This window comes from Leiobunum rupestre, chromosome 6 (genome assembly GCF_980474605.1).
Source record: "Leiobunum rupestre chromosome 6, qqLeiRupe1.1.hap1, whole genome shotgun sequence".
NCBI classification, from domain to species: Eukaryota; Metazoa; Arthropoda; class Arachnida; order Opiliones; family Sclerosomatidae; genus Leiobunum; species Leiobunum rupestre.
In genome coordinates, this window is record NC_143389.1 from 62,785,535 (window position 1) to 62,811,168 (window position 25,634).

Consider the following 25,634-nt stretch of genomic DNA (forward strand, 5'->3'; position numbering starts at 1 on the left):
AAAGATTTAAACCAGGTGTTGCCAAAATGGCTATCGATAGTAATTGAAATTTCGGTATTGAAATTGGTGATTAAAAATAATACTAAAAACTTGTTATAAAATATATCGATTATAAACAGGAAGGCTATTCTGTAAAAATCAAATAGGAAAGAAAATCTGGATCCGTTAAATATGGTACTGCGCATGTCGAGAAGAGGCGGATATCGAAAAATCAAACTATCGATTGTGTTAGTTCAATTTTAAGTAGTGGCCGTATGCTACGCTATATCCGATATTTTAGCCAAATATTATTATTTTTGGTGCCCAAGGCTTAAATTAGCACCATCGACCGTATGTCGAAGCATTTCATTAATATCACTTTCGTCGGCATTACAGACCACCACGATTCTGAATTTGATCAATATAATCGATAATTGATATTTCGATAGCAGCCTCTTCCGCACACGCGCATTGTCATTTTTGACGGATCGTGATTTTTTTGTCATTTTTGATTTTTACAGAATAGCTTCAAAGGGAAAGAAAATGGTGGTCTTTTAAATTGGGAATTTGAACAACCAGATCTAATCAATATGGGCGAAATTACATTTAAAGAAACTATTATTTTTGTTGAATTAAGTCTCCTATTAAAGGGGAACTGTCAAGCTTTAACCAGTTAGATAGCCCTATAGCCCATTAAAAACTAAAATTTATGGCGAAACCGGCATCAAAAAATATTGAGTGGTTAATTTCGAAAAGCGCGCGTCCGCCGCGACACCTGGTGAGAAGTCAGTGAGACAGAAAAACAACGTAAAAGCACGCGCTTCTGAAGACGCAAAAAAATTGTTTTGCACGTGTGGCGCGTTCCATTTATAAGAGACCTAAGCGTAAATTGCGCGATTTTAAAAGTTAGGATAGTTCGCAAATCGTTCATACGGGGTTAGGGGCGCTGGCGGCAGTCCCTAAGATGGCGGCGAAAATTCAAACCCAAACATCCGGCGTTATTTTTCGTTTCAACTTTTTGGGCCAAAAGCTATTTTTTCAAGACAAAAAAAGGTACGTCTTGTTAATCTTTTGATACGGAAATAAGGCCATATTTGGAAAAGCTTGGCCGTTCCCCTTTAAAATTCTACTTAAAGCACGAACACTAGTGATCCAACCAATTCGATGGTAGATCTCAAACAATCACTATCCTAATCTAACACGAATCATTTCGAAGTAATATAGATTAATATTTAAATATTTATTTAGTCTCTCTATCCGATTTCGCCGTGAATTCCACCAACGTAATTTATGTGGAAACTGGAGATGTAACAGCCAGAGCTCACAGCCAGCTAAGCCCACTTTTACTGAAGATGAAAACTTTATAGTTCCTCGGGGGCTACTTTGCAATTTTAATCCCTTTAACTTTCTACGTATTTGCTCAATCCTTACGAAACTTATTCCTAGATACTTAAATTCTCGGAAAATTTATACGCTGCTATTGAATCAGACAAATTTCTGCAGAAAAATTTGGAGAATCTCTTATATGTCTTTACTTAACAGCTTATAAATTTCTCTAAGATATCATTATTCTTAAATGAATTTTTAGTCTATACGAACACTATTTGAACGATTAGTTTCCTACGAAATATCATTTTTAGATTTTGTTTTTTTTTTCAAAATTGCGAAACCCACTTTATGAGACGCTCGCAAGGCAGAGCGGAGGGGGTCCTATTTTTCATCACGTTCGCCAGAAATGGGCGGGCTTAGTTGTCTTTCAATATTTCCTTTATATTTTCCGAATTGGATTAAAAATTCCATGAATATTTAAATGAATTGTTATTCTCTTCTCTCTGACGTGTATGGTAATTAGATTTGAAAGAGACAAGAGAGCGGATCCGTAGATTATTTTCTCTGCCATTTTCTCATTTTGCGGTTTGAATATATTGGGCCCCGCCAGAAATGCGGGCCAAGTTCCTGTTTTATTTCGATAAAAGCCGTGTTTGTTGGCCCTTTTATTCCTATATTTGACTCGGGTCGGAATTCAAATTAAGTTTGATTTTAAATTCATTTTTACTTCTTACAAGACTTACTCGTTTTCAAAATTAATTTTATGTACGAATTTTTAAAAATATAATACAACGCCATCGAGTGACTAAAAGTGAAATTATTTTCTTTCACTCGCAATAACACATAAAAATAAAAATAAAACGATGTATAGAAACAAAAAATTTAATTCAATTTTAAAAGAAACCAAAAAAATCAAACAAAATGTTAATTGTTAGTTTGAATAGTAATTATTAAAAAATTGGAAATAAGAAGAAAAATAGTAATAGGTCAGGAACTCACTTTTTAAATTAGAATAATTATAAAGTTTAGAAATGGAATAATATTTAAACCCTATTAAAACAAAATAAACAAAATATTAAGTGGGTGAATAAAGGTCCAAGTAAATAAATTAATTTGATTTAGGATTACAATCATAAAATTCCAAATTTATGCATGCACAAATATTCGCATTCAAAATATTAAGTAATCTAGTATTGCCTATTTATATATGTGTTCAAATTCAGTTAACGCATTTATTTTTCATTAGAGCCTTGCGTAAATGATTTTAGTATGTCATACAATTTTCATTTTTATGAAGAACTTAAATTGGCCTATTGCAATTTATGTTTTATTAATTCGGTAAAACGTTAGTTTCCGTTATAACTGAGCTACGATTATTCGAAGAGGGAGGTTACGAATGGGAATTGAAGTCGCAAAAATTGTAAGAAAGTGTCCAGGTACGAATCAGGAGGTGGCTTGTGAATCCTCGGTCCGGGCAACTCACCATTTAGAACGTGCACCGTGATGGTGGCCGGGTCGGCGTTGCTGGGTACGCAAGAGTAGTTGCCCGAGTCACTGGTTTGCGGGTTGTTAATTAAGAGTTCGCTCGCGCCCTTTTCCGTGTGCACCGAGATTCCTCTCCGGGTGTCGTAGTTGATGACCTTGCCGTTGTGGTACCAGAAGAGGTAATCCAGCGGCTCCGGTCGGTCCATCACTATGCAGGTTAGGTTTAACGTCGTCCCACTCTTCAAGAACAGAGACGGTCCTCCCAAAATAGACGCTTTGCTCACTGCGAGAGAGAAAGAGAATAGAAAATAAAGTAGTATGGAAGGAAGAAGCGCCGGTAAAGTCGAGTCATTAGTCGTTCCGATAATTAGCGCCGAGACCAAACTCGGACAACGGCCAACGAACATTGCTAACGAAATTGGAGACGGGGTAAGGTCTGCGGGTCTGTACCTACCGTAATCATTGGATTTGCGGAAATCCGCGACAACATACACCCCTTGACTTTGCGCGTCGTACTAGCTTGTTTTTCCCCTCTACACGTGTGGGGGGTTGGGGTCGTAGAAAAAGCCGCCAGGAAGATAATATAAATAGCGCGCGATGCCTCCAGGGGTAATATATTACTGGCCTTAGAATAACAAAAGAGGAGTCGCCGGGGGAACTATACGTTCGTTGACTAGTTCTCGCTCTCTCGTCGGTACACGCGTTATTACTCGGCACACCAAACTACATCCACTTCCTGCGGGATTGCTTTAAGTAATCGTTTCCCTGGACCCGAGAAAGAAACTAGGTCACTGGCGCAATGTCTCTTCGCGCCTCAACCTCGCTCCCCATCCAGCCTATAAAGCGGAGAGCCATTCACCATCATTCTCTCTCTTCTCTTTCGGAACGGAATTAAAACCTTTCGGCTATGATGTCATCATACAAGGCGTCTCGCTTTTACCAACCAGAACGGTTCGAAATATGAATCTTCACACTTGGATCTCGAGATACAAGGCGTTTCGCTTTTACCAACCTGAACGGGTCGAAATATGAATCTACAGACTCGGATCTCGAGACATAAGGCGTCTCGCTTTTACCAACCTGAACGGGTCGAAATATGAATATAGAGTTTCGGATCAGTTACATTAACAGAGAGGTTGAGCCATCTACATTATGAACGGGAAAGTCTCGGCTTCCACAATAAAATATTACAATTATTTTGCATCATGTAGCTTAGGTCCGAAACAATGTATACGTCTAAATTGTGTTTAGTTTCAAATTATTTTTACCCACTAAAAGGTAAATAATTAAGTTATTAATGTAAAATATATCTAGATTTACATCGAGCATTCATTGATATAGAAAGAGGTAATAAATTGAACCTTTCAAAGTTAAGTCGTGCAATTCATCGACTAGCAACTTGGCTTCAACGATGAAATCTTATAGAGATTTTCCTTTTGAATCAAAATCGCTCCTTTGAAAGGTTTCAATATGCAGCCTTCAGCGGAACAAATACGCGCAGGTGCCAAGTTCAAAGGTGTAATTGATGAGTGGCGGCAGTTTGATTTAATTTTATCGGACTTCAGTTATAACACTGACACATACGAAAGCACTAATGGCCAACCCTACTAATTGATGAACCTAATAAAGCTGAGAAATAAAATTTAAATTATACCATAAATCGAAATTAGTCAGCGTAAAAGTCGTAGTCAAAATGGTAACAAACACCACCAGTCAGATATAGTTCTCTATACACTTTGGTTTCGTACACTTTTCTGCGTCGATTTTACAAAAGAGCTCATTAATTTTACAAAATAACAAAAATTGTGGGTGTTTTATTACTCGCCAAAACATTTTAAACGTGCTCTTGTGTCCGCGGGTGTAGCAACCATCCTTGAGCCTTCTGGTTTGTCGACGGAATGTCACTCTTCCTTTGGTCTGGTGGGAAATCCCTTGTTTGGGATTTTACATTAGCGCTTTCTTATTTGGCTTCTTCCACATCCCCTTTCTGATCAGCAACCTTGGCTGAAATGCTTAAGGCATTGGCTATCGAGACTCTCAGCTTAGCTTTAGTTCAAGCTATAGGTCGAAGAATTCGCATCTGTTGAGCCGCGCTCTATTGAGTACCTCAGCGTCAGTTTTAAACAACTTTCCACCGGGTCCCTCGTTAGAGAAAGTTTTGTTTAGTCTACCTTAATTTTTGTTCTGCTCTTGCAGAATATTTTGTCATGCTCTTGCAGAAGATTTTGTCATGCTCTTGCAGAAGATTTTGTTACAGCTCGAATAAAATATGTATTTACGCTTTTTAACAAAAAATATATCTCTAAAACTTTGTATGTTGAATTAACCAACATCCACTATGTGTGAACGTTCGGTTGATAACGTGTAGAACTAATTTTTGTGTTTATTGAAATTAATGTTATTAAATTATTAAGTATATAATTTAACATAAATGGTGTAGTTAATTAGGTACTTTGTGTAATTCGGTATTTAATGTGCTTATGTTTAAATGATTATATTATGTAGGTGTTTGTTGGTAGGTAGGTTTGGATCAATGATTTCTGTGAAGGCTAGATTTCTTAACCTTTGGACTTGCATGATAATACTATTAGTAGCGTTTCATTTGAAAATGTAAATTTCAGCTAGAGATTGGTAAATAGTTTCCATTGGGCTGCCGATACTATTTACCACGAGATTTGGTGGTAAATAGCTTGGTTCTATGGATTCACTATATACCACTGAAAGTTGAGGTACAAAGCCAGATGCTACACTTACCACTGAAAATCGTTGGTAAATAGACAGAGGCTACTTACCACTGAAAATCGTTGGTAAATAGACAGAGGCTATTTACCACTGAAAATCGTTGGTAAATAGACAGAGGCTACTTACCACTGAAAATCGTTGGTAAATAGACAGAGGCTACTTAGCACTGAAAATCGTTGGTAAATAGACAGAGGCTACTTACCACTGAAAATCGTTGGTAAATAGACAGAGGCTACTTACCAATGAAAATCGTTGGTAAAAAGACAGAGGCTAGTTACCACTGAAAATCGTTGGTAAATAGACAGAGGCTAGTTACCACTGAAAATCGTTGGTAAATAGACAGAGGCTACTTACCACTGAAAAAGTGGGTAAATTGACACTGCGTATTTTGTAATATGTGGTTTTACCCTGATTTTCCTTGGGATTTTGGCCACCATTGACAAAAATCTACAATTCTAAGGTTCTAACCAATAATACTAAACATATTATCACATTTATGGTTTTTTTTTAAATTTTAAATATTAAATATATTTCCTAGTTTTTTGGAAATATTAAGTTATTGATTTCAAGTAATGAAATTTTTTGAACTCTCAAAGTAAATAAAGATAATATTTCGTACGTTCTAAGGTTGGAATATGTTTGAAAAGCCTTATATTTAACGTAACTCGTTTTAGACCGGTTGATTTGGTGAATACCAAAAACTAATACCATATTATTCACACGCTATTATATAGAAAAAATTAATGGATCTAATGATAACTTTACATTTTTAAACTCGATAAATAAAGTTAGTAAATTTATTTATATGTCTAAATACTAAATTATAAAGCAACTTTCAGTGCCAGTTGTTGGTTCTACTCAAAGTAATAAACATAAATTCTAGTTTAAATTATTGTCCGGTACATATAGATGGCGGTAATACAGGGGAAAAAATTAACTGCAAAAGTATTAGAAATAATAACGAACAAACCCTATTTACTTACCTACAACATTTAACGTAACGAATATGCTGAGTTTGGGCACTGTGCTAATTTGGCATTCGTAAAGCCCGGCGTCGCCTCGTTGAGGGTACTTGACGATCAGCGTCCAGTCGTCGGAATTGTCCAGATGGATTACTTGGAACCTCTGGTCGCTGGTATACGTGAACTTTCCGACGGTCAACACGTGCAAGTCCTTCTTTCGTATCCAAGACACCTAGAAATATCAAGTGTCACCAAGCGTCAGATTATTTCAGCCTCTTTTCATTCCTGCCGTGCTTGGCCCAAGATTTGTCGTCGGAAAACGCTGCTGCTTCCACCTCCATTCATCCTTCCTCATCTCCCCCACCCCCTCCTCGTAATCCGACATTCTCCAACAAATATTTTCCGGGTCATTAAGTTTAGCAAGCTAGCGAACTGGGCTCGGGTGCTTGTTTCCTTTTTCACTGCTCTACAGAGCGAGAAAGGCGAATTTCGTCTAAAAATATTTTTCCAAGACGGCACCGACGAATAGCAACGAAAATGACAGTCGGGTATGCCCTACAGCTCACCGTATTTCGTGACTGGGTACTTTTGATTATTGAAATATAATTAATAAGGCTGACACAGGGTTGCCACAAAATTTTTAGATTCAAATTCCATGACTATTCCCTGTTTTCCCTGATCATTTTAAGAGATTTTCCCTGACTTTTTAAGGCCAAATTTTTATTTTATATTTTACTTTTATCAGAAGTTAATAAATTATATTTCAGTAAAAAGGTTGTTCTACTCCTGTACAATCCATTGAAAAAAAAATTAAAATTTGAAATGTAATTTTAATTAATAACAGGGTTGCCACAAAATTTTCAGATTGAAATTCCCTGACTATTCCCTGTTTTCCCTGACTATTTTAACAGATTTTCCCTGACTTATTAAGGGAAAAATTTTTCTTTTATATTTTACTTTTATCAGAAGTTAATAAATTTAGGTGAAATTATATTTCAGTAAAAAGGTCATTGCAATGTTGAAAAAATTAGCCAAATTTTCAAGGAAATAAATGATAATCATAGAATTTGTCATAGATCTGGTCTAAAAATAACCTTAAAAAAGTGCCAAGATAAAATTTAATTCCCTGACTTTTCCCTGACTTTTTACAAATTCTAAAAAATCCCTGACATTTCCCTGACTTTTTAGGTCCATTCTTAAATTCCCTGATTTCCCTGTTTTCCCTGGCGTGTGGCAACCCTGTCACAGTATAACGAATGAATCTCGGGGCACTCTCTTCACCGTTGTGCTTACGAAGGATTTAAATGCAGTGTTACCTGGTGATGACATGTATTTCAACTAATAAAGCCAAATGCGGGGAAATTTTGATACGGCAATGTTTATTTTATACAAATATCGTTAGCGTTTTGAAAGATTATAAAAATAGCATACGCGTCAACCCGATATCCACACTTTCGCACGTTCCGTATACGACAACGGGGTATTCTGACACATCAGTCAAACCTATAAGGTAAGTGCAGTCTTTATCTTTTTATCGAACGCCATATTGCATCGTGACTTTAGCGGGGAAACTCCTATAGTTAACGAGATTCGAGTGTAATTACTCTTCTGATAAATTTTTCGCCCAATTGCAGTAAAAAGTCTCTGGTTCACTAATGAGCAACTCTTCTTGATGGATTATCCGACGGATGAAATATTATTTGCTAGCAGGCGCGCGTTTTGCTCTCACGTATCGCGCTGGAGAGTAAGCTGGCTGAGGTATTTGGAGGCCAAGCTGAGATGTGGCCTGGAAGATGGAATGAAGACAGCCTGAGAGAGAAAGAGAGTTGGGGAACACTTTTAAATGATCAAGTTGGTCCCCGAGTCCCCGGAGGAAAAGCGTTTTCTTCTACCCACTCAAAATATGCCTACCTTGAGAGATGGATAAATGTGTTGTGAAAGGTGCCGGTCGCGTCTAACGCTCGAACGAAAACTTTTCTGATTAAGTTTTTCCCCCGCTCGCGCTCATTTGGCGTTGTTGGCCCCTCTCTCTCTGCTCACTGCTGCACTCCGCGGCCCTTATCAGTTGCCAACCGACACGAGTCATTGTTGTATTTTTTCTTTATATATAACTTGTCCCCGACCTTTTTTTTTCTCTGGGAGGGTTGCTCACTGATTAATTGTTTGGAAGGTACTGAAGTGTCGGCAAATGTATACAAAAAAGTGTCTCGTACGCTTTTCAACTACCTCGTGGCCTTTATTTAGAATGCGTTGTAACGAGGAAAGAGCGAAGAAAAGTTTGCTTTATTTATAGTTAATTTTTGTTGTACAGAGTGTCGTCAGATTTGGTAGCTTTACCCTACTCAAACTCTCTTTCTTCAAAGTTTTATTCATATATGTCGCTATATTTTAGTTAAACAATCGCTTAGCTTCGTTCTTCAGTATAAGCTTCGGGCGTGGCTTAAACTTTGGTCAGAAGTATCGCCGCCTACCGAATGAATTTGAAATCGAATGTGTGAAAGCTGTCTGCTCATTCAAAATTATCTCGATATAAAAGCTGAACGTTTCAGTTAAAGAACATTTATGTTCAAAAGTCGTCTGCTATTTCTTCACACATTTAGTTGACAGGTATTGACGTAGATGGCGCTATCTTTTCTAAGCTCAAAGTTTTTAAAATATTGTTGTAAAATAATTTACGCACACAGTGATACGCGTAAGAGTTAGGTCATCACAGAAATAAAATTTCCCAAAGCCTACCTGAAATTCAACAGCCAGCGAACGCCAAAGTAGTTATACACTTATGAGAAAATATTATAGACTTATGCTTCTACTTAATCAGTTAGCAAATATTTTAGCTTTTTAAATGAGGCAATAGACCATTCTATAAAATACTATTGATGTTATTATTTACTTTTGTATGTAGAGACAGGGTTGCCACACGTCAGGGAAAACAGGGAAATCAGGGAAAAGTCAGGGAATTTTTAGAATTTGTAAAAAGTCAGGGAATTAAATTTTATCTTGGCACTTTTTAAGGTTATTTTTTAGACCAGATCTATGACAAATTCTATGATTATCATTTATTTCCTTGAAAGTTTGGCTAATTTTTTCAACATTGCAATAACCTTTTTACTGAATTATAAGTTCATTAAAATTTATTAACTTCTGATAAAAGTCAAATGTAAAATAAAAATTTGGCCTTAAAAAGTCAGGGAAAATCTCTTAAAATGGTCAGGGAATAGTCAGGGAATTTGAATCTCAAAATTTTGTGGCAACCCTGAGAGCGGCTGAAGGTCTGGCCCGATTTCTCATAAGCTGATTATTATCTTTTTTTCTGGCAATCATGCAAAACTGGTTGACTGGTTAATCAAGCTAAATAAATGTAGTATGTCTAGCCCGAATGAAGACGGAAGGAAGCCAATTTCTTAAAACCAAATACTAATGAAAGTTATCAGTAGTATAGAAATAGCTTTAAAGTCTTTACCAAGGGTTTGTCCAGTAAAGCTCAGATTTTATAGAAGGGTCTATTGAAAGTACTATTTCTAAAAATAACTTTTCTATTATTCATATCGTCCTAAAGGATGCAAATCGTTATTCAAAAAGATAAATTTGTAATACGAAATTCAAAGAACTAACTAACAAGTTCATTTAAATATAGTTTTGCTGAAATCGCGTATAAAGAAATAATAATGGAATAGTTGATTTTATAAAATGTCTTTACGCTTGCCCAACTTGTTGAAATGTTGCCCTGGAATAGTTCAGCCAATGCCTAAGAATGAGTTCATAAACTCTTTAGTGGGAGAGAAAACGGATTCACAGCTGAAGCGGGGAGGCAACATTTCAACAAGATGGCCAAGGTTATTTTATAAAAAGAACTATTGAACTGTTACCTAATTATATTTGCTACTCTCTTAAACATAACATCAAGTAACATTGCATCAAGTAATTAACGATTCAATGTCTTTATGTTAAAGTTTTTTACGAGGGGTCGGTCATTTGGCCAAATCCCGTACAAAATTTGGGAAAAAATCCACAAATCCAAAATCCAAGAATTTTCCTCCCATAGACTTTGTATGACAAATCCACAATAAAAAATTCTGGATTTTTTAAAAATCCAAAATCCCGTACACAAAACAGGAAAATGTCCGACCCCTCGGTTTTGGATTAAAACCAATTATAGTTGGTATAAATATATTTAAAAAATTGACCAAAAATTATGAATATTACAAAACTACGATCCTTAACAAATGAATGTACTTCTTCCTGAACAGCGGTGAGCTGATTGTACAGGCATTGGAAATATTTTGATCTACTAGTGTCACCTATTACTTATAGATAACGGTTCAGACCAATATTAAATCCCGGAAAATATAAATTTTAATTACGATAATTTGACTGCGCGTATACAGCATGGCTATTGCGTTCCCAAAACGTGCCCGGATTTACTAATTTCGTATCATTATAACGTCCTGGCGTGTTTATAAATTCATTAATATTCTAGAAAGTCCTTCGCTTATGGTAGAACTGGTAAATATTTTAAAGCGTTTGCGAATTCGTATTTGAGTATGATCTCTGGGAATTGCAATTTTAATATCGTCCGTCGACTCGTCCTTGATGTTATTATAAGCGTATTGCCTGTAGAACGCGGAGAGAGAGAAAAAAATTTAAAACGCGCCGCTGTCTGCGTAGAGAGTACGCGTAGAGTAGAATTGCGGAGAGCACTTTCCCGGATTATGGTGACATTTCGAGAGAGCTCACGTCGCTGCTTCCATAAGATTGCCAGAAATGTCGTCTATCTCGTCTAACCACCAAAAAACCGAGTGACCTGGAACGAAATTTCGCCGGCGATAGCAACGTGATTAATGAAATCTATTTTGCAGCGGCGACGGCGACCTGTCTTTGGCAAAAAAAATGCCATCCCGGAGGTGAGGGGGGGGGGCGATTTCCGAAAAGCAGAAGGCCCGGATGTTTGGAATCAGCCTAGCAGCTACTTTAGCACGTGTCTTCTTTGTAAATGGTCCTTTTTTGTAGTTTTAACACCCCTCCACTCGCGACGACTTAACTCTAAAAGGGGAGAGCGGTTCGGGGTTTGGGGAACTGGCTAACTTTCGCGTACGCGCGATTTAAGCTGACTTTAATTTTTCGTCATCGCTTCGGTCCCCGGCGATCACGTTCCGAGCGCCGTATAGCCGAGAAATTTGGCAGCTCTTTTTTTTTTAATCGCGGCGACCGCTTTAAAAATATTATTTTTAGACTTTCAAATATGACGAAAATGTATTCCAACGATTTATCACCGCTTTTACAGTCGCTGAACTCGGCCAATATTGTCAGCCCGCGGTTTTACCCCTTTAACGTGTTAAGTTAATCGGCCGTCGCCACACTCCCAATCTCGCTATTCCCACCTACAGTCCTCGTTTTTGGGGGTCGACAATTTCCAAACGTATATATTCGTCAATTCGTATTAAAACTGTCGGAACACATAAGCAACATCGGCGAATATTATTTTGGGGGTGTTGCGGCCGGGGTATAAATCTAAATTGAAAGCCACGTAACAGTCTGCTCTATTTATCCAAATGTCCTTTCCCGACAGTTTCAGCCCAAAATTTATTCCGTCAACGTATTATATTATTTTACTTTTTATTTATCTCTTCTATTTTTATCCAGCTATACAAGACGTAGTTTAAAATCGTGCCCACTTTTACGTATTCCCGCCGTATTCTGATTATAGTGGTTACTTATCTCGCTTGGCAAACCCGCTCTTCGTATTTTAGGAAATTATTTGTTAATATCGGTGGGAATTTCGCGTTTTGGGTGGCGCCATCTATCTATTTTCCTCTGGAAAATGGTAGAAAAAAAGAGATAGAAGGACCAGCGTTTAACCCTAGAGGCGCATAATTTAGCGTGTTTACCGGTTAAGAACTTTAAAAATTGTTTACCCTTCTCATTGGCCCCGCTGTCCGTAATCGTTTCTAGTAACTCGCGCGGGGGGGGGGGTAATCTCTTTAGAATGACTCGTTCGCGTGAGCCGGTCTCATTAGAGGCGCCAAAATCGCGCGCTCTTCACTGAGCGCCTCGATACGTTCACCTACGACAGAGCCCAACTCTAACGGTACAAGCAAAAAAATATGTTGAATAAAAAATGCGAAATGTGCTGGAAGAGAAATTATTTTAGGGATTCCTAGGGTAATTGTGAAATATTTGTTCTAGGACCCACCCATATTTGGCTGTCCATTAAATCATACTCCATCGCAAAAAAGGGATTGCGGGGAGTGGTTATCATATCGTTTCTTTTTATTATTTCTCTTTACGCGAATCTGCGTTCAAGGTATGTGGTAATAGCGTCGTCGGCCATAATCGCTTTAAACTATAATTAATTTAATTGAATCCGAGGAATTGATAAGGAATTGCAAGACTTTTGGATGTTATGGTAGCATTTGACGGTCGCGTTAAATATTGGCTTAAAATCAAACACGAATCCGTTTGGGAGCCAAGAACGCTAGGTCCATCTTTAAAGGGGAACGGCCAAGCTTTTCTAAATATGGCCTTATTTTTGTTTCCAAAGATTAACAAGACGTTCAATATACTAACACGTACCTTTTTGTCTTGAAAAAAATAGCTTTTGGCGCAAAAAGTTTAAACGAAAAATAACGCCAGGTGTTTGGGTTTGAATTTTCGCCGCCATCTTAGGGGCTGCCGCCAGCGCCCCTAACCCCGTATGAGCGATTTGCGAACTATCCTAACTTTTAAAATCACCCAATTTAGGCTTAGGTCTCTTATAAATAGAACTCGCCGCGCGTGCAAAACATATTTTTTGCGTCTTCAGCAGCGCGCGCTTTTACGTTGTTTTTCTGTCTCACCGACTTCTCACCAGGTGTCGCGGCGCACGCGCGCTTTTCGATTTCCCGAAATTTCTTTATTTTATTAAACATTAACCACTTAATATTTTTTGATGCGGTTTTCGCCATAAATTTTAGTTTTTAATGGGCTATAGGGCTATCTAACTGGTTAAAGCTTGACCATTCCCCTTTAATATAACGCGGAAATTGAAGATTGGTTCAGAGAGATGAAACCGTTAAGTACCATAAATCTTGTCATCACAGAGCCTTCGTTGTCTTTGGAGACTTGTACGAACTCTTGTAGAGGTGTTATGTTAACTGCAACTCCATTTATTATAATATTTCAAGGCTTAATTTATGCAAAATATAATAAAAAAAATTCTTACTTAACTCCAAAAAATATTCGGAAACTGTCGAAATCAAGTTTTGGAATATCGCTCAATGGCTAACTTTTTAACTACTTCACGCACCCCGTCCCAATCCATTTGTCTCGTTTTAACATCGTTGTAAGAATCCTTTTAGAATCGCGTAAAAGTTTGAGCGAAGTAGTTAAAGACGTGGACAGTAAATACGTTCGCAACAAATAAGCGGCGCGGGGAAAGTGTAGTTGAAAAGCGACGAGATACGAAGGGAAAAAGCGACGTCGCTCCTAAAACGAAGGCCTGATTTAATTCCGAGAGAAAGTTCTCTTAATGGTCGTAGCGCCATCGTGATTTCAATTATAGACTCTTCGCGTGCTCGCCCAGTTTGTCGATGAAGCCTTCTGCCCTCTACACCAGCGCCATCTCGCTCTCTTTTATCTCTCTCACTCGTTCAACTTTTTTATTTTCTATAATTCGTTTTACTTCGGTTCGGAGATTTCCTTATTGAATTTAGGAAGTTTGGCGTTGCGGGAGTTTTAGCGTTGTAGAAGGCGCGACGAATTTCTGGAAAAGGTCGAGGATGTAAGCGGGATAAGAAGATTCTTCCGCGTCCCGAGCAACGTGTTTTGGTCAGCTTCGATTCCATAAACCCCCCCTCGTCCCACGCCCTCTCTTTATACTTCCAAACAGCGCCATCTCTCTTTTCCTTTTAGAAATCGTTCTATCATTTTTAAGTCCGAGCAGTTCTCCCTCTGGTTTTCTCTCTCTATGAAAGGACGGTCTCTCTCTCTCCTTCGTTTTGTAAGACCGAAAAATTCCCCATTGTGTCCATTACAGGGTGAAAGAAAAATAGTGGTTTCCCTATTATTGCCAAGAAGACGGATTCGAAATATATTTTATTCCAGCAGAGAGAGAGAGAGAGAGGAGCAACGCTGGACGATTTATTTCGATCCGACTGTAACAGCGACTGTACCTCGTTTTCCTTTTTCGGCGGCAAGCAATTAAAACTTTGGAAAGCCGCCGCGAAATATTCAACTCGCAATTTCGGGCCTCTCTTTCTTCTCGCGGAAGTAGCTTAGTTGATGAATTCTATTCTGCCGCGTGGAATGTTTTAAACTCAGCTGCGTTACAGTTAGATTTTTATGTCGTAATTCACTGACGTAAGGTCTCGTTCGCACGACTAGTATTTTGTTTTCTCTCGGGTCTCATAGCCCTGCGGAAAGCGCTGTTGAAATTGATAAAAATAAACGCGTGAAACAGACTTAAAGCAAGTGTCGGCTCTAGGTGAAGTAGCTCTTTTTTCAACAGATGTCGCTAGCGTCGAAATCAAAACCAAGATGCTGAAGCTACATTTTGACCCAAAAGGCGGGGCATAAAAGTATGCTTCGCGTTGATTGGCTCGTTTGTAAATTTGTCAATAACTTCAATTATAGTAATTGTTTACAATATATTTTATATGGGATATATAATTTAGGTTAAAGTTCACTAAGTAGAGTAAAAGTGGTCTAAATATAATACTCTATAATGGCTCTCTGACGACGTTATTGTTTCGCTATTTTGAATTTTAGCTTCCGTTCCCATTAATAGATGGCTCCACGCTCTCCACGAAAGTCATTTTTTTTTTCTCCAAGATTCGGATAGATTCATGGCCATCTCTAATAACATGGGCATTTTCATAATACAGGGGGCAATGATAGAGCCGACAGTTGCTTTAAATTATGAATTTAATTATTTATAAGAAAATACGCAATTATTAATGCTAATATTGTTAAATTTAACGTCGACCAAAAGTGACATAATTACCAAAAGTGTGTCAATCGGAGCTATTTCTTAATGAATGTTACGAGCGAAATACAAGTTGAGAGGGGAGAAGGGAAAGTATGCCTTGGGGAGGGAAGGAAGTTAAAACTAACAAATAACACCTCCTAGTGAGGAACGGAGGAACTAAGTAGCACTGGTCAAAGTTAGTGTATTTTTTAGTCGTTCTGTGGAGATGCTATCGCCATCTACCTACGATATAATACCATAGCCTTAAAAAAGATCCAGAAAGGCGACAATAAATAGTCTTTTATGTGGTCTATCTCGAGTCGAGCATTCATTAAACCTATAGCATACGAATGTACAGGGATTGTCACACTTTTCGTAATTTTGTCACTTTTGCGTCGAATTATTAGTCGATTGATTTTATTCGAAGTTCCTTGTTCCTGAATAAGGTACGCTTTAAAAAATATTGTAAATATTTTCCAATATTTACTTTGGGGTACTTGAAAATGAGCTTCATAAGCTACAACTAAGGCTAATAATATAGAAATATAATAACTAATGATAATACTAAACGACTAAAGTTACCTCTTTAAATCTTAAATTTTATATAGTTGAATCACCAAATATTAATAATTAATTAATGGCTTTAAAAGTCGCTTGATGACTTAGGCCTAAGGTGGTGCCTTGGGTATTAGCCTAGCTGATTATTATTACTATTTTTTTAGGTATGTTCCCATTTAACCCAATTTTACCTTCTCCCAAAGTTATCAGTTCTCCCAAAAACATGGTGTCCCATTTGTCCCAATTCCATTTCTCCGAACCGGAGTTCATTTAACCCAAAAATATGTATTCGCATTTTTCCCAACGATCAAGTTTCCCAAAAAAATTGATTCCCATTTCTCCCAACGATCAATATTCCCAAAAATATGGATTCCCCTTTCTCCCAATCATTATTTGGAATCGGTAAACAAAGTAAGTTTACCGTTTTCTGAATATGTGAATTGACTTGGCGTTAGGTTAGGTTAGGTTAGGTTAGGTTAGGTTAGATTAGGTTAGGATCCAAAAACCCAGAAGAATTCCTCGAAGCGATAAAATGGGGATTCGATGTAAAATGAAATGGGCAAAATTTGATGTACTTGCATATTAAAATAAAACTTAGATTCATGTTTATACCAAGTGTAATTTTGGGAAAAATGGGATTTGGGATAACTATTTTGGGACAAATGGGATTTGGGATAACTATTTTGGGACAAATGGGATTTGGGATAACTATTTTGGGACAAATGGGATTGGGACAAATAGGATTGGGAGAAATGGGATTGGGAGAAATGGGAATTGGGAGAAATGGGATTGGGAGAAATTGGAATTGGGAGAACTATTTTGGGCGAAATGGGGTAAACCTTTTTTTACCTTCGCACAAACGCTTTAGCTTTTAAGTAAAGTGTTGCTAAAATCTCTAGGGTCGTGTTAGTGGTGTCGTCTTTAATCGTACCGCGAAATGGCTGCCCAATTTGAATGGCGTACGTACACACGTACGTACCAAAGAAAAGATACCGTTGATGTTTAATATTGCATGATAATAAGGGCAAATCGCGTTCCCACGCTTTGATAGATGGAGCCAGCGGCGTCATTAGGAGAGAGGAGCGAGTGTTGGAGGGGGTTGAAGGAGAGGGGAGTAAAGTAAAGGGTCAAAAGGTCTCACAGTTCGGTCTCCCAGATGCTTGACCCTGCAAGGCAAATAAGCCGTTTTCCCGGACGACGTGGAGATGTTTCTGGTCGTCGTCTCGTCGAAGGTCGGCGAGAACGCGTCGTCGGCCATCCTCTGTTGGCGCAACATCGACCTCTTCCTGTGGACGTGCCTCATTCTCTCCAACGTGATATATTCCAAAGCGGCTGCAACCGGAAAAGAGACAAAAAGAACGCCACCAAATTAAACTTCCAATTCCAGCACCCTCATTAATTCCGTTATCAAATATATTCCCTTCCAGAAACGCGGCCAGACTAGATCGCGCGATAAACCCGGCGAGCCCAAAAAACGAACAAATTCTCGAAAAATAGGCCAACTTCCTCTTCAATTTTCGTATAGGCAGCGCGATATACCTAATCTTAAAAGTACGCTTCGGATTCGCAAAATTTTATCGCGAGGTTGTAGGTCAAATTTAGCGTAAAGGTTTCCGAGTCGAAATTTCCGTATAAAACGAAAGGCAAAAATTGTTATCGCTTTGGGCCACTGGGATTCCATTTTTTTAAGGTTCCGATGGTCGGAACTTTTGAAGTTTTCCTAATTACTTTAATTAGTTCTCTCTCTTTTTAATACTTTCCCGGGCGGTTTAAGAGCTATCGATTGCGATTCGAATTCCGCACTCTGTCCCGCGGCTTCCTTTTACCATCCAATATTCTTTTCGACCTTTCGATCCACCCGCACTTGACTCCGTCTCCCTTCAGTTTCCTTCCCTTCCGCCGGATCGATTCCGCTTCCGGTAGAGAGCGACCTCTTTCCGCCAGTCGAGTAAGCTCAAACTCGAATTAAATTCAATCGTAATATTACTATTCGCGAAAAATTGTCGATTTTTGTTTTTCATTGGTAGTGTTATTATATAATTAAATTTAAACTATAATAAATTACTATAATATTATAATTCAATCGAACAAATTAACTATTTAAATTTAAAGGAAAAGTCCAGGTTGGGTAAAACTTGGGTCTATTTGAAAGATCATGTTTAAATATACTGAAAAATATCAGTCGCAAAATTGTATATTTTTTTAATGACGAGAAATTAATTTTTAAACGAGCGAAATTTACCGCCAAGCGAGCTGCCATTTTCTTTCGCCTTCCCTCCGCAGACCGCACGCGGAGCAAGCGCGCGTGGGAAACAGAGCGCTGTTAAAGCCTGTTATAGCGCGAACAGCGCGTGATTAAATTCCTAAAACGTCACCCCGAAACCAAAAATGGCAGATCGCTTGGCGGTAAATTTCGCTCGTTTAAAAATTAATTTCTCGTCATTAAAAAAAGATACAATTTTACGACTGATATTTTTGAGTTTATTTAAACATGATCTTTCAAATAGACCCAAGTTTTACCAAACCTGGACTTTTCCTTTAAGTATTTTCTTTAATTTATAAAAGAAAAAATTAAAATAGTAACATGTATTGCGGTGGCAGAGTGGTTAGCACTTTCGCCTCGCAGCAAGATCCCTGCTTGTGGCACTTTGTGAAAACTCGGAACCACTCCTTCCGCGTTGGGTTTGCAAGTTCTCTCCCTACTGGTTTTAAGGGGTTCTCCCCCGAATCCTTCGGTTTCCCCTTTCCATAAAAACTTGTAGAGGTTAACGGTAATAGTTAGTTTAGGAAGCTGTTTGCTCGCGTGGCATGAAGGGCTTGCTACTACCCTCCTACGCATTGTAACCCGGCCACCTGAAGAAATGTCTTTAAAAAACGCTTGATGACTAAGGTGGTGCCTTGGATATGAGCCTAGCTGATTTTTTTACAAATTGTATTGCAGCTAAAAACAAAAAAATTGTTCAGATAATAGACAATTATTTATGAATCAGATTGAGCCCCCAAAAATTAGCTTTATTTTATTTAATACAAAATGATAGTTTAGTTTAGTTCGAAAAGTAAAGATTTTATAGTTCGTGATAGTTGGTGGATATTCTGTGGACCTGCTTTTTCTCCGAAAGAATTTTTTGCTTATAACAAAAGGAATGCGGAACCGGGAAGAGCGAGCTTAAGGGGTGGAAAGTGGGACTTGTTTCGTCCCAGTTATCCATCTTACTTGACACGTCAATGCGGGGCTTTTCCTACGCTATTGCCGGGCTTCTCTCAAAATCCGAAAGCATTTTGGGCCAGCCCGCCATCTATTGGAAAGGAAAAGTACTTTGATTCTTCCCATCCATATCCGGGCCCTTCATTGCCCGGTTTCAAAACCGCCCTAGATAGAAGCCCCGGCCCAAGGCCCCGAGCCATATTTTCTTGGGGTTTATTATTAGACGAGAATGGTTGCGAGCGCCTAGATATTGCTCTGACCTTTCCCGCTTGCCTCGATCGCGTCGTGTTTTCGACATAAAAAATGGCAGCCTATTTCTTTGCCGCACCTGAGTTGTTTTCTTTTCTGGCTGGCTTCAGCGAGCACGCTGCCAAAGAGGCCTCTTCGTTTACATTATTCCGAGTGGAACTATACGTTATAGCTTATCCGTCGCTGCTAGGCCAAGGCGCGTTGGATCGTAAGGGTGTCTACCTCCCACCTTCACGATATTCACCTATAGCAAACCACTCGCTGGGGTATAAAGAGTGTTATTTCTACGTATTCGAGAATTGCGCATTATTTAGTTTAAAGGACATCGCACTTCTTCTATGGGATTTGGCTTTCGACAGATTTTTTTCCAAATTGAAACATGTTGTTAAGCTTGATTAAAGGTGCAAAATGTCGATTTAAATTTTTCCCTAGCTCCTATAGTTTGTCCAGTATCAGTGGTCAAAAGGGGAAAAAACTTAGTTTAGTCTATTTGTTAAAAGGAGTTACGGCCCATCGGTTAGCCCTCTACGCTCGCACGTCGCTAGTCCGGGCTCACTATCAATAGAGTTTTCTTGCCAAGATTTTTACACCTCTACTTCATTATTTCTTTTCTCGCAACTAACTTATTATTCGACGAATTTTCGTACCTGGAATAATTTATGATTCAATATTTTATGAGCAATAATAAAATAAAACATAACATAAAAGAAATACTAAAGAAATCAGAATATATGTGATTAACCGTTTCGTTGAATCCCACATTCAACAGTCGCTGATATGTAAGAAACAGTCACTCCACAACTGATCAAAGTCATCAAACACTTATTTATCGATACAGTCACATAGTCGGTTAAAGTCACAGTCACACGACAGTTAAAACTCAATACTTAACTATTTATTTGCTGATTTCGTTCATCGTGCAATCAGAACGTCGTACGAACAGAACGAAACCAAATCCGACGCTCTGTTTTGGGAAGTACCCCGAATTTTGGCAAGAAAACTCTATTGATAGTGAGCCCGGACTAGCGACGCGCAAACGCAGAGCGCTAAGCGATGGGCCATGACTTCTTTTAACAAATAGACTACACTAACAAGTTTCGTCACTTGTGACCGCTGCTACTGGCCAAACTATAGGAGCTAGGAAAAAATGGCAATGGACAATTTTGCTCCTTTGATCACGCCCCACAACATGTTTCAATTTGAAAAAATCGGTCAAAAGCCAAATCCCATAGAAGAAGTGCGATGTCCTTTAAATAAATTTGTCACCCATATTGTTGAGAATTTGCATAATAAAAATTACTATAAGAGATAAATTATGTTTCGTATGAATGTAATAAATATTTAGTGATAACCATTAATAGAATAAAAACATTTCTGATGGACAATGTCGTTAAGCAAACGTCTGTTTGTAAGCTCTAAAAAGGCTTTGGACCGGTGTGTAATAAGTGATTTTTAAGTATTTATATCGTTAGTGGCGCTAATCTTTGGGTCTGACGTCAATTCTATGTCCATCCACACAAAGGAACCAGTTATTGTTTCGTCTAAATGACTAACTTAGTATGACCACCGGCGCTTATTAAGTTTTTTTCAAGTTGCGTATATTTATCTCGCTAGAAGCTCTAATCTTTAGGGTCTGACGTCAATTCTATGTCACTACAGACAAAGCAATCGGTAATTATTTCGACTAACTGACAACCATACGTCTATAACTTTGATAGACTAATGGTGACCCATTTATTTAATTTTAAATAAATTTTACTACAATGATATTTAAATACGTCAATGCATATTTTCTCAAGTGTAAGATTTTTGTGTTATACAGTCATATTTGTGGTGTATTGTAGGTAACATTAGAAAGTTCAAACAGCAAGGTAGCGTCGCTTAGTCGTTATCATCCGACATTGCAGCGCGCGTAGAAAAATAATAAGTGTCCAATTTATATGACATATTCTGGGAAATTGAACGACTGTCGTAACGAATGATATAACGTGAGAAACTAGTCATTTACCCTCGACATTATTACCCGTCCATGTTGCCCTTCGAGAAATGCCTATGTATCTCTTTTCGTTTCAAGCATTTATATCGAACCATCACCCAGCACACCACCCTTTAACTATAGTCTAATTCCGTGAATTTCTGAGTAGAATGAAGCCGTAATTTATTTCCCGTACGGCACTTGACGAGGAGCTGCCTTTGGTTGAACAGCCGCCCACTTTCCTCCGATCACCGCGATTCGCAATCACGACTTCCCCAGTCGGCCCCGCACTCCCGAAAGTCTGTGATTGCCCTAGCTGCGGGATATAAACGTTCTAGGTTTGACGGTGGAGTGGCCCTGCAAAGTACTTTAGGGCGGGGAATGCGAATTTTTGCAATCGCTCGTGGCTGTAGGCTCGAAATGAACCGTCGAAAACCTATGATTTCCGCTCTCCAATTTGTTTTCGCTGTTTGCCTAAGAAATGGAGTCGTTTCCCGAGTAACCCCTGCCAGCTAGAAGATATGAGACAAATAAGCCCCCCCCCGCTTCCGTCGAAATTGTCTTTCCCAGGGTTCTTCTCCATTTTCCTTTAAAATATTCACCCTTAAATTTATTTCTAAAAATATTACATACCGGAAAGAGGATTAACTACTTGTATTCCGTTTCTAAGATACGGAAATAAAGTTTTTAGATACGGTATCTCGATGGGTATCGTACAAATTGGACATTCCGTTTGGTCTATAACTAGTTCCATTTTAAGATCTAAAATATTGAAGGTTTTAATGTAGGGATCTCCATAGGTAAGGTAGCATATAATTTAGTAAAGTAAGGTATCATTTAATTTAGTAAAGTAAGGTATCATTTAATTTAGTAAAGTAAGGTATCATTTAATTTAGTAAAGTAAGGTATCATTTAATTTAGTAAAGTAAGGTATCATTTAATTTAGTAAAGTAAGGTATCATTTAATTTAGTAAAGTAAGGTATCATTTCATTTAGTAAAGCAAGGTATCATTTCATTTAGTAAAGTGAACTATCTTTAATTCAGTAAAGTAAGGTATCAATAATTTAGTAATGTAAGGTATCATTAATTTAGTAAAGTGAGGTATCATTTAATTCAGTGAAGTAATTAGGAATCATTAATCTAGTAAAGTAATTTGGTATCATTAATTTAGTAAAGTAATTAGTTATCATTAATTTAGTAAAGTGAGGAATCATTTAATTTGGTAAAGTGAGGTACCATTTAATCTAGTTAATTCAGGTATCATTTAATTTAGTAAAGTCCGGTATCATTTCATTTAGTAAAGTGAGTTATCATTTAATTTAGTAAAGCGAGGTATCATTAATTTACTATAGTGAAGCAATTTTAATTCAGTAAAGTGAGGTATCAATAATTTAGTAATGTAAGGTATCATTAATTTACTAAAGTGAGGTATCATTAATTTAGTAAAGTGAGGTATCATTTAATTCAGTGAAGTAGTTAAGAATCATTAATTTTGTAAAGTAATTAGGTATCATTAATTTAGTAAAGTTAGCTATCGTTAATTTACTTAAGTGAGGAATAATTTAATATGGTAAAGTGAGGTATCATTTAATTTATTAAAATAAAGCATCATTAATTTACTAAAGTGAGGTATCATTTAATCTAGTAAATTCAGGTATCATTTATTTTATTAAAGTCCGGTATCATTTAATTTAGTAAAGTGAGTTATCATTTCATTTAGTAAAGTGAGTTATCATTTAATTTAGTAAAGTGAAGAATCATTTAATTTAGTAAAGTGAATTATAATTTAATTTAGTAAAGTGAGGCATCGCTTAAATTAGACATCTCGTTTCAGCTATTTAGATCTAAAATATTGAAGGTTATAATGTAGATTTGTGCTTCAGTGTCTATTAATATCCTTTGTGAACTGGATTGATCACTGTTCATTGTGGCTAACGATCGATAATCTAGATCATAATCGCAATCGTTAATATTTTATATTCTTTTGAATGATGCACCATTTGTGCCGCCAATTTGAGTAGGAGCAGATTATATAGATAATGGAGAAGTTAGACAAAGCCACGTAGAAGTATTAACGGCCGCTTCGTAATATTTTAATAGCATTGGCAATTTAGCTTAAGGAAACGTCTATGTTTCCGATTAAGCTTAGACGTTACCCGTTCATAATGTTCGGTGCTTAACGTCTCTAATGATCCTCTTTGGCCTTCGAGTTATTGATAGAATCTCGGTAAATAGGGAAGAATTGCGCTCCCTGTCTACATCTAGTGAGCAATTTCTGAACTATTTTCATTTTTCCTTCGCGCATGCGCTATGGAAGAACGAGCGAAAGGATCAATAATTTCGACATCTCGCGCTTATCATCCTCCAATAAAACAGATACCGAATCAATAAGATTGTATATGGGTAGCTTTCTTTATACGTGTAATTAAAGTATTTATTATGATTTTCATTTAATATAATGTATAATTTAATATCAATTAGTAATTTATTTATTATAACTGTAATAGACAGTTTTCTATATAACCTTCGCGGAAGAAACGTACATTTCTAAAATGAAGTCCATAATAATAATAAGTAGTATTGAAAATAAACATAAAATTTATTGATAATAATAATCAATAATCAGCTAGGCTAATAGCCAAGGGACCACCCTATAGGCCCAAATCAGCTAGCGACTTTTAATGCCATTAATTCGGATGGCCGGGTAAATTGCGTAGGAGGGTGTTGGCGGAAAGTCCTTCATGCGACGTGAGCCAACAGCTCCCTACACTAACTACTAATGATTTTATAAACGGTTCCGTTACCAGTATCATTCTCGACAGGAATCCATATCTCTACTTGGAATGCTTATCGCGGCAGATTTTCGTCTCGATGTGGCTGACGGTTTTTTGACGTAACTATGTTAACTTAACAGACAACTACGTGAGAGGGGAGAGCGCGCAGAATGGATTTTTTATCTCGTAGGCGGGGCCAAAGCCGTCAGAGTGATCTAACCATACGCGATACGGCGGGATAAGCATTCCAAGTAGAGGTATGGATTCCCGTTCTAGAAAATAGTAGTTCATTGTGTAATCAGCACTATAAAGTAGATAAGAGGTGTTCAGACTATTGTGCCCAAGATATTTCTCCTTTAAGTTGCTTGTATCGGTACCTAAGACGTATAGGCCTAACTGACGTTCTTTGATTTGTCATTGATTTTTTCTTTCATTGTTAGTGAATATGTTCAAATGAAAAATAAACGCGTGAACATTTGAAGAAGCTTTGGTCACATCGATTTGAATATTAAACGCGTTTCATTATCGTGTCACACCTCAGACTTTTCGACAATAGAGGATTATGTTGCAAAGCCGAAATTTAAAAGATAACCAAAGTTATCCGACTTTGTTAGGTATTTTCTGCGCTTGACTGCACTGTGATTTCCTATGGGGCCATAATACGTTCACTCTACTGAGTCTAAAGGTTGTCGAATTCTCTCTTTATCGACCTGGAACCAGACTCGATGAAAATTTCGGGAGAAAAATATCTCAAACAGTTGGAGAACTCAGTTTAGCAGCGGAAGGGTAACCGGAGGAAGCGGGAATCTTATTGCTGGAAACGGATGGAGATGTTTGGACGTCATTTCCGGTTGCTACAGACTGACCCCCGCCGTTGGACCAATAAATATGACCCACTATACTATACCGGTATACAAACACGAGACCCCGTATTTCTAGATCCCATTTCCCATCCCAGAATATAGCTTCGCAGATATATTTTTCATGGTGTCTTATTCTGGTGTTTTGCTTCATTTTTTGTCGGACGAGTTTTTCGGCAGGTTTATTACTGTTTATGAGTGTTTGAAGTATAATAAAAAGGAAATTATAACTCTCGCTTCTTGTTAACGGTTTTTAAGGTACAAATAGGGTCTTAAATATTATTATAAGTTGAAATTATTTTATTTTATTTTAATATTAATATTTAATATGCCTTTGTTTTAAGTACTATTATTTTGATTTAATATTAATATTTAATTTGACTTTTTTTAAGTAGAATATTTTTGATTTAATATTAATATTTAATTTGCCTTAGTTTTAAGTAGTATAATTTTAATTAAATATTTAATTGGGCTTTGTTCTAAGTAGTATATTGTTTATTTAATATTTACACGAAAATCTGAGTACTTCGTCCGTTAGTTAAGGATATAAAAATAACTCTTAATCTAATCACAA

At 37.4% G+C, this 25,634-nt stretch overlaps 1 protein-coding gene across 1 annotated transcript in view; it reads right to left on the reverse strand.

The window, feature by feature from the left end:
- The window catches only part of LOC149942921 (lachesin-like), a 167,987-nt gene that overhangs the window by 2,344 nt on the left and 140,009 nt on the right, over positions 1–25,634 (reverse strand). The window contains exons 2-4 of the mRNA XM_090178336.1: positions 17,138–17,328; positions 6,519–6,729; positions 2,792–3,076 (exon numbers count right to left, since the gene is read on the reverse strand). Coding sequence (XP_090034462.1) covers positions 2,792–3,076; positions 6,519–6,729; positions 17,138–17,328 — 687 coding nt within the window. The remainder of the gene's footprint in view (positions 1–2,791; positions 3,077–6,518; positions 6,730–17,137; positions 17,329–25,634) is intronic.